Source organism: Rana temporaria, chromosome 9, assembly GCF_905171775.1.
Source record: "Rana temporaria chromosome 9, aRanTem1.1, whole genome shotgun sequence".
Taxonomy (NCBI): Eukaryota; Metazoa; Chordata; class Amphibia; order Anura; family Ranidae; genus Rana; species Rana temporaria.
The window spans coordinates 169,951,466-169,964,923 of record NC_053497.1 but is presented as its reverse complement, the minus strand read 5'-3'; the positions used below and the strand labels follow the sequence as shown (position 1 = coordinate 169,964,923).

The 13,458-nt window shown below is 42.9% G+C and overlaps 1 protein-coding gene across 1 annotated transcript; it reads left to right on the top strand.

The window, feature by feature from the left end:
* Nucleotides 1-3,326: 3,326 nt before the first annotated feature.
* On the top strand, nt 3,327-4,268 carry LOC120914620 (olfactory receptor 6N1-like). Its single transcript, XM_040325304.1, has one exon. It carries the CDS (start codon nt 3,327-3,329, stop codon nt 4,266-4,268), a length of 942 nt encoding a protein of 313 aa, XP_040181238.1.
* The last annotated feature ends 9,190 nt before the right edge of the window (nt 4,269-13,458 follow it).

Sequence of the window (13,458 nt, the reverse complement as noted above, 5' to 3'; positions counted from 1 at the left end):
ATTGCATGCACCTGAGCCCCAGGAGATGATGGAGAACTACAAGTCCCAGCAGGTTATAATATAAAGCTCCGAGGTGGATGGATGTCTGGACAGTGACAATTGATGGGCACAGTGGTGACAATTGATGGGCACAGTGGTGACAATTGATGGGCACAGTGGTGACAATTGGTGGGCACAGTGGTGACAATTGGTGGCATGGCACAGTGGTGACAATTGGTGGCACAGTGGTGACAATTGGTGGCACAGTGGTGACAATTGGTGGCATGGCACAGTGGTAACAATTGATGGCATGGCACAGTGGTAACAATTGATGGCATGGCACAGTGGTAACAATTGATGGCATGGCACAGTGGTGACAATTGGTGGCACAGTGGTGACAATTGGTGGCACAGTGGTGACAATTGATGGCACAGTGGTAACAATTTATGGCATGGCACAGTGGTGACAATTGGTGGCACAGTGGTGACAATTGGTGGCACAGTGGTAACAATTGATGGCATGGCACAGTGGTGACAATTGATGGCATGGCAAAGTGGTGACAATTGATGGCATGGCAAAGTGGTGACAATTGATGGCATGGCACAGTGGTGACAATTGGTGGCACAGTGGTAACAATTGATGGCATGGCACAGTGGTGACAATTGATGGGCACAGTGGTGACAATTGGTGGCACAGTGGTGACAATTGATGGCACAGTGGTAACAATTGATGGCATGGCACAGTGGTGACAATTGATGGCACAGTGGTGACAATTGATGGCATGGCAAAGTGGTGACAATTGATGGCATGGCAAAGTGGTGACAATTGATGGCATAGTGGCTGTGTTTGATGGCATGGCACAGTGGTTGCGTTTTGATGGCATGGCACAGTGGTGATAATTGATGGGCCGAGTGAGGCTGCAATTGTTTTATATTTTTCGTTTGCGCCCCCCCAAACAATTTGAGCACCAGCCGCCACTGATGGTTACCACCTTAAACAGACTTGATGTTCGATTCTGTGATCATATGTGGAAAATAAAAATCCATATAGAGCAGTACCGTTTTTGAAGTTTTAATAAGCCCCAAAGCTAAAACTCCAGCTGACTGGGGACGAGACTGAGGGAAAAATGTCCTTCACCCGTCCCCATAGCTCTGCTGGGCGGAAGTGACGTCAAAACGTCAGTCCCGCCCAGCGTCTTAAAGAAACATTTTTTTTTTTGTCATTTGAAAAAATTACATTTTTCAATTTTTTTAAATTTTTTTTTGCATTTAAGTCTAAATATAAGATCTGAGGGGGTAATCCACAAAGATCCGGCGTAACGTAAATTTTCCCATTTAAGTTACACTGCCTTAAAATTTCTACCTAAGTGCCCGATCCACAAAGCACTTACCTAGAAATTTTTGGCCGTGTAACTTAAATTCCGCCGGCGCAAGGCGTTCCTCTTTTCATGGGGGCGAGTCCCATTTTAAATTAGGCGCGCTCCCGCGCCGGCCGTACTGCGCATGCTCGTGACGTAATTTTTCCGGCGTGCATAGCGCAAAATTACATTACGCCGAGCTTTGTGGATCGCGACGGGTCAATAAAGTTGCGTCGGGAAAAAAAAAGATACGGCGAAAAAAAAAAAAATTCAAAACAAAAAAAAATCGCGTCGCTGGACAGAAGGGTCTGCTTTTACATGGTGTAAACAGTTTACACTTTGTAAAAGCAGCCCTAATTTTGCGTTTGCAAACTAAAACTTACGGAGAAAAAACGAAGCTGAAAAGCTTCGTGGATCTCCGTAAGTGCTAATTTGCATACCCGAGGCGACATTTCGTCACAAAATGCCCCCAGCGGCGGATGCGGTACTGCATCCTAAGATCCGGCAGTGTAAGTCCCTTACACATGTCGGATCTTCTGCCTAACTATGGAAAACTGATTCTGTGGATCAGTTCCATAGTTAGAAACAGGGATACGACGGCGTAACGGCTGTTACGCCGGCGTATCCCTTTTGAGGATCTGGCCCTGAGGTCTTTTTGACCCCAGATCTCATATTTAAGAGGACCTGTCATGCTTTTTTCTATTACAAGGGATGTTTACATTCCTTGTAATAGGAATAAAAGTGATCAATTTTTTTATTTTATTTCAGTGTAAAAAATTATTAACTAAATAAAAATAAATAAGAAAACAAACATTTTTTTTTAAAGCGCCCTGTCCCGACGAGCTCGCGCACAGAAGTGAACGCATACGCGAGTAGCGCCCGCATATGAAAACTGTGTTCAAACCACACAAGTGAGGTATGGCCGCGATCGTTAGAGCGAGAGCAATAATTCTAGCCCTAGACCTCCTCTGTAACTCAAAAAAAAATGCAACCTGTAGAATTTTTTAAACGTCGCCTATCGAGATTTTTAAGGGTAAAAGTTTGACGTCATGCCACGAGCGGGCGCAATTTTTAAGCGTGACATGTTGGGTATCATTTTACTCTGCGTAACATTATCGTTCACAATATATAAAAAAATTGGGCAAAATGTATTGTTGTCTTATTTTTTAATTCAAAAAAGTTTTTTTTTTTTTCCAAAAAAAGTGCGCTTGTAAGACCACTGCACAAATACGGTGTGAAAAAAAGTATTGCAATGACTGCCATTTTATTCTCTAGGGTGTTAGAATATATATATATAATGTTTGGGGGTTTTAAGTAATTTTCTAGCAAAAAAAACAGTTTTAGTCTCGTAAACACCGAATCTGAAAAACAAGGGAAAGAGGTTTTTTTTTCCCCCAAACCTGCAATGCAAAAGGCATAATAGGCTAGTATGCACCGCATACTAGCCTATTATGAAATACTTACCTCGGAACGAGGTGTGTACCACTTACCTGGTCCACGCCGAGCAGGATGTCATCTTGCTCCGGCGTGTCTTCCGGGTATCGCCGCTCCAGCGCTGTGATTGGCTGGAGCGGCGATGACGTCACTCCCGCGCGTGCGCGCGGGAGATTTAAAATCGGCAGGGTCCGGCGATGCCGGTCCTTCAGCCGTGGATTCCCCCCTGCGCATGCGCCGCCCGCATTGCGGGGGTAATATCTCCTAAACCGTGCAGATTTAGGAGATATTCCCCTTACCTACAGGTAAGCCTTGTTGTAGGCTTACCTGTAGGTAAAAGTCCAAATAGTGGGTTTACAACCACTTTAAGAAGCTCTTCAAAATACAGATTTCAATATGCCTTAAAACCAAAATGTTATAAATATGATAGAATTCATGTAATAGTATTGTAAATGGGGCTTCAAACAGTTATTCCATTGTATGTAACCATTACAAACAAATTCTCAACACCACTATGAGAGGTATATTCAATTTATATTTTTCTGTTTTAGGGGCCATGCTGATATCCGACTATGGGAACCGAACCCTGGCCTCCGTTTTCATCATTGTTGGGTTTGAGACAATCCGAGAGGTGGAGCTCTTTCTGTTCTGTCTCTTCCTGTGCATGTATGTTGTAACTATTGGTGCCCATTTACTCATCATAGGTCTTGTCATCCTAGATCATAATCTTCATAAACCGATGTATATATTTTTGGCTAACTTCTCTGTAGCAGAGATTTGCTATATTACAGCAACTGTGCCCAAGATGCTTAATGCCCTCTTGACCAGGAATAAAGAAATCTCCTACTCTGCTTGTATGGCTCAGTTTTACAGCTTCTTTGCCTCTGGGGCCACTGAAAACTGTTTCTTGGTTGTCATGGGCTATGACCGCTATGTAGCCATCTGTCAACCTTTGTACTATCATACCATGATGGCCAAAAAAAACTGTCTTGGTTTAGCCATAGGAGCCTGGGCTGGTGGTCTACTTGCTGCCACATCTCCTACTCTATGGGTGTCTACCCTGAACTTCTGCTACCCCAACCGTATTGAACATTTCTTTTGTGATTATGCCCCTCTTCTGAAGCTCTCCTGCGAAGACACTTCCAAAGGAGAGTTTGCTTTCACAGTCGTATCTTGGAGTCTCATCTTGGGCTGCTTTTTCCTAACTCTGATGTCTTATGCCTTCATAATCTTCTCTGTTCTAAAAATTTCTTCCACTGACGGACAGAAAAAGGCCTTCAGCACTTGTGCTTCCCATTTAACCGTAGTATGCATCTTCAACGGGACAGTCATTTTCATGTACATACGACCCACCTCCACTATTCGCTTCACATTAGACAAGGTGGTATCTATTTTCTACAGCATTGTGACTCCACTTTTGAACCCCATCATCTACTGCCTGAGGAACAAAGATGTAAAAAATGCAGCATACAAAGGTTTGGAAGGGATTGGAATATGAGCAATGGATGGGAGGTGCAGAACAATCAGTTATGAGTCAAGCCGCATATTTGCTGTACATCAGATAAAACATGTTGAAGTACAAGGTTAATCTTGTGCCGCGTACACACGGTCGGATTTTCCGTCGGAAAAAGCTTGGATGGTTTTTCCGACGGAATTCCGCTCAAGCTTGGCTCGCATACAGACGGTCACACAAAAGTTTTCTGAACTTTCGACCATCAAGAACGTGGTACAACACAACGACGAGCCGAGAAAATTAAGTTCAATGCTTCCAAGCATGCATCAAATTGTTTCCAAGCATGCTTTGGAATTTTACGCGTCGGAATTTCTACAGGCGATTGAAATTTCCGATCGTCTGGAATTTTTTCCGGCTGAAAATTTGAGAACCAGCTCTCAAATTTTTGTTGGCGGAAATTCCGAAACGGGAAAAGTCCGATGGAGCCTACACACGGTCAGAATTTCCAACCAAAAGCTCACATTTACTTGTTGGAAATTCCGACCGTGTGTACGGGGCATTAGACAATATGGCCCGGATTCACAGACACTGGAGCATATTTATGCCTCCGTAGCGTATCTCCTTTACGCTACGCCGACGCAGCGCAGAGAGGCAAGCACTCTGTGCTGGGTTTCCAAGGCGTAAGTCGGCGTAAGTGGAAGTGGGCGTGAGCCATGCTAATGAGGCGTGACCCCATGCAAATGATGGGCCGAGCGCCAGACAGATACGTATCGCCAACTGTGCATGCGCCGTCCCGTGGGCGCATCTCAGTGCGCATGCTCACAATCACGTCGGAACAACTGCCTAAGATACGTCGGTTCACTGCCTACGGCGTGAACGTAACCTACGCCTAGTCATATTCACGTCCTACGTAAAATACGTCGGCTTGTGTTCCCTTTGCATGGATGCTGCTGAGTTACACCTCCTTTATGGGGCATAACTTTACGCCGGACATATGACTTTACGTGCAGTGCGTCGGACGGACGTACGTTCGTGAATCGGCGTATCTCCCTCATTTGCATATGTGAATAGAAAATAAATGGCAGCACCAAATACGTCCAGCTTAAATATGCACCCACTCTACGCCGGCGTAGGCAAGTTACGTCGATCGGATAAAGCCTATTTTCAGGCGTATCTTAGTTTTGTGGGCACGGCGCATAGATACGACGGTGCATATTTGCACTTACGCTGCGTATCTCGAGATACGTTGGTGCAAGTGCTTTGTGAATCCGGGCCTATATAGTTTACGAAAGCACAACGCATCAAAAAATACCTCTTTTTATTTTATTTGTTTTCACTTTTTTTTCGAATTAATGCTGCTCATCTCGTCCAACCACTTTCAACCACTTCCTGACTACATGCACTTGCTTCATCTGTCTTCTACACATCATTGCTCTGGACTTGCTTCCCGATAGTGACAATAGTAAACCATGCCCGCGTAGTGTATCGGCAACGGCTACTTGTAGTTTCCACCAGTAGTTTATGTGACAGGTTGGAAACACAGGAGCTCAATTGAGAGACAGATGTCACCTGCAATAGTGTTTGATATGCCTGTTCCAATAGATTCCAGCACTCCAGGCAGCCATACTTACCTTTGATAGATGTAAGATAGGCTGTTCACCCATACTAAATTAGACTTATATTTGTCCATGTGGGTGAAGTGTCTGAGTTTTCCATATTACGGATCAAATATAGTTTAACAGGTTTTGGATATACCACCCCTCTTCTTTCGTCCCGATGCCCACTATATATTTCCATTGAATGATACTCCACAATAAATTCTGCATGAAGATACATCTATACTCCTTTGCTACATAATATATGGCTGCTAGCATTGGTAGACTACTATTCCCTTCCATACGATAAGTTTTGAGGCTCATATTGGAGAACTTCATGTAGGGATAATCTTGTGCTTACAAATAGTGTTCCTTCCAACAACCCCCGAGTGTGTCCTGAAGAAACAAAATAGCGAAACGCGTTGACGCACAGGGGCTCACTGCTGTCCATTTGGTGTCAACCTTCTATTTCCACCATATGTCTATGTATGTATAGGGAGTGGGGAGTTTTTTGGTGGGAGTTTGAGGGGGTGGGGGGCAGAAAAGAACAAACTTTTCAATACCACAATATATAAAAAATATAACAAGGTTTTTATTACATAAAACACAGGGTGAAACAAGTTTGGCTATACATAAAGTATGCAAGTACAAGATAATATCCACAGTCTAAATTAATAGAAAAATTGCTCACTCGACAATGATGTTGGAGTGACTTATTCTGACATGTTTCACCACTTGGGGCTTCCTCAGGGGATGTTTGAACACAATTGGGCATCGTACTGCATAGAGCAAAATACAATTAGAGACATAGCAATAACTTTAAATGCATCACACAAACATTCATTTTACAAGACAGTATATGCTGTTGACCGCCATGCCCAATACCAATCACCCACTCCCATTGGAGATCTTTTTACCTGCGACTTGGTATTAAGCCAAATTGATGGTCATCATTGAGTATTAAATCTACGGACGACTCAGACAAGGCCAAAGAAGGGATTTAGAAACCAGGATCTATCCAAAAATAAATGAGTTGATAAATATTAGCTTCAAACAATTAGTTAAGTGAATGGCACGTGAATGGCTTCTCTCTTCCCTCCCCCCTCCTCTTCCTTCCCCTTCCCTCCCATTTTTGCCCCCCTTTCCCCCCCTAACCCCCTCCTCTTCTCTCTTCTTTCTTCCCCCCATCTTCCCCCTCTCCCCTTTTGTTTTCCTTCCCTTTCCCTTACTGTTCTCCTTCCCTTTCTTCCCTTTTTCCTCTTTTTTTCCTTCTCCTCACTTCACTTCTTTTCTTATTTTTTCTTTCATCCTTTTTCTTCTGTTATTCCCCTTTTCCTTCCTGTCCTTTCTCTGTTTCCCCTTACATCCTCCCCTCACATGCTTCCCACCACTCCCCTCCCTTTCCCTTTTCACGTGCCATTCACTTCACCAATTGTTTGAAGCTAAAATTTATCAACTCATCTATTTTTGGATAGATCCTGGTTACTAAATCCTTTTCTGGGCCTTTTCTGAGTTGTCCGTAGATTTAATACTCAATGATGACCATCAATTTGGCTCAATACCAAGTCGCAGGTAAAAAGATCTCCACTGGGAGTGGGTGATTGGTATTGGGCATGGCGGTCAACAGCATATACTGTCTTGTAAAATAAATGTTTTTGTGATGCATTTAAGGTTATTGCTATGTCTCTAATTGTATTTTGCTCTATGGTACAACATCCAATTGTCTTCAAACATCCCCTGAGGAAGCCCCAAGTGGCGAAACATGTCGGGATAAGTCACTCCAATCATTGTCGAGTAACCAATTTTTCTATCAATTTAGACTGTGAATGTAATCTTGTACTTGTACTTTATGTATAGCCAAACTTTTTTAACCCTGTGTTTTATGTAATAAAAACCTTGTTATACTTTTTATATATTGTAGTATTAAAAAGTTTGTTCTTTGCTGGCACCCCCCAAAATCCCACCAAAAAACTTCCTTTTGTCTATACATATATACAGGGATGTTGGTGCCACTTTTTTGACACAGTCACCTATCCATATCACTATCCTCTAATATATCTATGTATATTTTGTGTTAAGTATATGCTTTTTTTAATTATTTTCATAACTGATCTGTTTGTAAATGATTTGCTGTTAATAAAATATAACTTTTTTAATACACTCTCGTCCATCTTGTCTACAAAGTCAGATTTAGAGTTTGGCTCTCCATGTTTTCTGTAAGGCCCCGTACACACGAGAGGATTTATCCGCAGATACGGTCCAGCGGACCGTTTCCACGGATAAATCCTCTCAAAGATTTCCGCTGATTTCGATGGGATGGAGTGTACACACCATCGCATTGAAATCCGCGCGGAAATCCTCTGCCGATGACGTGTCGCGCCGTCGCCGCGATTATGACGCGGCGACGGGCGCGACGCTGTCATATAAGGAATTCCACGCATGCGTCAATTCATTACGACGCGTGCGGGGAATCCCTTTGGACGAATGGATCCGGTAAGTCTGTACAGACGAGCGGATCCATCCGTTGGAATGGATTCCAGCAGATGGATTTGTTGTGCAGCACAGCAAATATCCGATCTGCTGGAATCCATCCCAGAGGAGATTTCTCCGCAGAAACAGATCCGCTGGCGTGTACACACCATAGGATCTATCCGCAGAAACCCATTTGCTGGGATTTATCTGCGGATGGATTCTATCGTGTGTATGGGGCCTAAGTGTCTGAATAAAGATCTTCGTAGCAGGATCACCAGGTATGATTTTAATGAAAGTGAAATATCTAAAAAGAAACCAACTTATGAAATTACATTCACGTGGTCATTTTTCTGTGGCAGGTTTATAATTGATTTTAGACAGGTGAAATTTGTTTCTTTATGAATGTAAATTTAGAATAAATTATCATTATTCAGTGATTCAAATGTTTATGAAGCTCTAAATCACACTAGTAACGGATTTCAACAAATCTGAAATAAATTATAACAAAGCAACATATTAATTTGTATTCATTAGTTTTATTTGGATGATATGATGTGATAATTTGGGCTTTTGTTAATGTTTGAAACATCCATAATAACGTAATGTTTGAAGTATCTGAAACAACATAATGAATTATATGAATTGATTCGGATCCTTTTGATTTTTACTCTGCATTGACATTTTTCATTATTATAAAAAAATAATAACACTACACATGAAATGGAAACACATTTCAATAAATACAATAAGGAATAAAAGTGAAATACGATGATGCTTTCTACTTATTGTGTTTGGGTTGGATGGAGGTGAATCCATCAGAATCTCCCAATCATAACACAACAAATTAATACAAAATTAATTTTGTTCTATTAGTTATGTCATGGTCAAGGCTCTGGCTCAGATACCAGTAGCTAAAGCAGTAGAGGGACTTCCTCCGATCAGCAGGATAGGTATACAAGCAGGTCACCCTGGCAAATAATGCAGGCTTACCTGAGATGTGGAGTCTAACTGGTGTTCACCAGAGCTCCTGATGGTGGAGATGGGTTTAGCTGTACCAGGTCATGGTCCTCAGGATTGCCTCACCAGAAGGTGAGCGGGCCGGGGTCCAGTAGCGGATATAGCAGGTGTTGCAAGGAATATAATATCTGAGTTTTGAACATATTCTGTTTCCAGTCTAAACGGTCAGATAAGCTGAGCCTTGCGGTGTCCTAGGGGTCAGGATGCCCCCCCAGCAGGAATGTAATCTGTTACACCCGACTCTGCAATGTCTACGAAATCCTTTGATAAACCCCTCCACAGACAAAAGGGAAGTGCTGTGGTCAACATAATTACAATGATCAAAAGACCAGCCATCTATTGGAGATTATATGGGCAATATCACCCCCAGAGGCTAGATATGGCAGGACAATCAGGAACAAGGATGTGAACGTGGAAGTGCAACGATTGGTCGAACGGCAGATGGGGGGGCAATGGGAGGGTGTTTAAATGATGTATGGATGAGGTCCTTTAAAAACAGGACGTCTGTAAATGAGAGACCTTCTTTTACATCTGAGCACAGCCAGTGAGGGTTACGGCCGAGAGGAGTGTTAAGTATCTTTCATTATTATTATTGTTGATATAGACTGTATCTGATATCTGTTGTTAGAATGTGATATTTCTACTTTGAAGGAAATAAACATAACGTGAATACCTAGCAACTCTGTCAGTTTTTATAACTAGCATTATAGCCTTAAGCCTAATACACTCTGGTCATATATATTAGCTAATTACAAAGACATACAAATACAATGAATACATAGATGCAATAGTTATATATTATAGGTTACCATAGAGGGTATAGAGATAGATATATGTATATTATGCATGCTTTACTTCAGAAGGTAAAGATCAAACTGAAGCGTAGTCGGCTATTCAACAAGCCAAAGGTCGGTAACAAGTAGTTGCAGGTTGGGATCAGTCTGAAGCGCAGTCCAGTAACAAGCCAAGGGTCAGTAGCAAAGATATGGAGGGCAGCAGGAAAGACAAAAGCAAGATACTGGCTGGAGAGAGCACAATAATATGGCAAACAGGAAATGCAGAGACATGGCTTAAAAGAGAAGTATGGGTTTAGTTTTTTTTTTCTAATCATACTTACCTCCGTGGATGGAGCATCAGACTGATGCTCCATCTGTCCTCCGGTGTCTCTGCACTGAGAACCGAGCCACTGAACACCGCCGATGGCTCAGTTCTCACAGATCTCCGAGAGGAAAGCTGCTGACTGTCAGTCAGCGTCTTTCCTCTCTGCTTCTCCACACTCATTGGAGCACTAAGCCATGGAGGGACGGGAGAGGCTGTCCCAGCAGCTCACTGAGCGTATCCCGACTTGGAAGTCGTGATGACGCGCTGCCCCGACTGATGGCAGTTACGTCAGCGGAGAACAGACTTCAGACCGTTGTCCGCTGAAATAAATTGCACTCCTGTGACCGTTAGGAGAAGCCCAGCCTAAAAAGCCCCTCTGGACTTCTCCTTTAAATCAGGAATTTCATGGGAGGAGCAAAGAGTTCAAGGTTCAGCAGAAATCAAGGCACAAGGCAGGGTGGTCCAATGGATCAGCCAGGGTGCTGCCCACCATCTCAGGTAGTTCAGTGAGAAGAGTCATTGCCAGACACAGCAGAGGTACCAGGTTCAAGTCTAGGCTCTTACACATTACTTTCGGATGCTTGTAACTCCAGTTGATATCATCCAATCAGCTCCTTCCATTTATTTTTGTGGGTTTGATTAGCAGAGATGACTCAGAGTGCATAAGTAATTCCCCAGACATAACAAATTAACACGTTAAAGTGAATAAAGCCGGTCTTCCGAAATAACTTCCAAAAATACAAATCGATTTGGAACGACAAGTATACAAAACAAATTCCAAAAAAAAAAAAATCATAGTTACATAGTCAGGTTGAAAAAAGACACAAGTCCATCCAGTTCAACCATAAAAAAATAAATAAATAAAATAAAAAATATCGTACAATCCCATATACCCAATTCTATACCCACAGTTGATCCAGTGGAAGGCAAAAAATGAATATGGCAAAACAAAATGATTTACTAAACAAATGAATGCAAAACGAAACACATTTTTCCACTGTACACATTTCTGGTTTTATAACAGTGTAAATTTGCTGTCCCCTCAAAATAACTCAACACACAGCCATTAATGTCTAAACCGCTAGAGACAAAGGTGAGTACACCCCTAAGTGAAAATTTCTAAATTGGGCCCAATTAGGCATTTTCCCTCCCCGGTGTCATGTGACTCGTTAGTGTTACAAGGTCTCAGGTGTGAATGGGAAACAGGTGTGTTAAATTTGGTGTTTCTCACTTCCTCATACTGGTCACTAGAAGTTCAACATGGCACATCATGGCAAATAACTCTCTGAGGATCTAAAACAAAGAATTGTCGCTCTACATAAAGATGGCCTAGGCTATAAGAAGATTGCCAAGACCCTGAAACTGAGCTGCAGCACGGTGGCCAAACCAGATTGGATAAAAATATAACACCTGGGACAAAGTTGTGCAAATCTTGGGTAAAAACATTTATAATTAGACCCCTTTATATAGTGCAAACTTTAGGGTAAAAAGTAGATTGGAGGAAGTCAGGGGATGCATTGTTTTATCAAAAATTGTTTCCTGTGAAGCTGAGGCTTAGGGCTAAAGAACTTTGTAGAGAAAGCCTGATGACATCAATCTCTAACCATAATGTAAATGAATTATAAAGAGAAAAAAACTTTATAAGGAAATTAAAATTGTAATCTAACCATAGATACCCAACTTTAATATTTGCAAAGTAGTTTATTTATCATATGAATAACGAATGGTATTTCCTTTTTTATTGTCAGTGTTCCTATACAGCTTGTACTGAGTCAATCTTTTCTCTCCTACCGATTGGTCTAATTCCCCTTCCTTGGTTTTCCTTTGAATGCTGCGCTCTTCTCCCATGTGCCCCTTGTCTTCCCTTCTGCTGTTATCCTTAGACATGTGCAATTTGTTTTGGTCTTAATACAAATTCTGACAACTTTTTGGTTATTCAGAGATTTGGATGTATCCAAATCTCAGAATGAAATAGTAACGAATAGTTAAAATTAATTTTGTTTATACGTTTTCTAATGAATTTCAAATTTTCTCAAACTATTAGAAATCGTATCGGTCGAAAAATGATTGACTGATTCGAATTCTGTGTGAAGAATAGCTGGTTGTTAAAGCAGATTTCCACTCAAAAGTGGAACTTCTACTTTAAGCACTCCTTGCCCCCTTACATGCCACATTTGGCATGTATTTCTTTTGGTGGGGGGAGTGGGTGCTTTGTTTTGAAGGGGACTTCCCTTCCCATTTCCTCCTTCCACGTACGGGCCGCCTAGGTGACTCCTCCTCTCCTCCTTTTCGGCCCTTCCCTCTCGGCAATCTTATGAGACACATGACAGGTCCCAGAAGATTGCCTGTCCAGTGGGAGAGCGCAGCATAAACCGTCATGTCCTTAACAACCAATGAGTCATCAGCTGTCAACTGGCTTCCCCGCTGACAGTTGAAATGTAAACAGCCCAAAATCCATACCAGACCCTTATCGGTGCATGCAGCCCGGCAGATCAGGAAAGGGGGGGATGAGCAAGCACCCCCCTTCTGAAATATACCAGGCCACGTGCCCTCAACATGGGGGGTGCTTTGGGTCTGGGGGGGGGGCTCATCCCCACAACCATGGCCAGTGGTTGTGAGATCTGCAGGCAGGGGGCTTTTTGGAATCTGGAAGCGCCCTTTAACCACTTCCCGACCTCCTCATGTACATATACGTCAGCAGAATGGCACGGACAGGCACATGTACGTACCTGTACGTCCTCTGCTAGACGTGGGTGGGGGGTCCGATCGGGACCCCCCCCGGTACATGCGGAGGTCGGGTCCGCTCGGGGAGCGATCCGGGACTACGGCGCGGCTATTTGTTTTTAGCCGCTCCGTCGCGATTGCTCCCCGGAGCTGAAGAACGGGGAGAGCCGTGTGTAAACACGGCTTCCCCGTGCTTTACTGTGGCGGCGCATCGATCGGGTGATCCCCTTTAAAGGGGAGATCCGATCGATGATGTCATTCCTACAGCCACACCCCCCTACACTAGTAAACACACACACAGTGATCCCTAAATGTTACAACGCCCC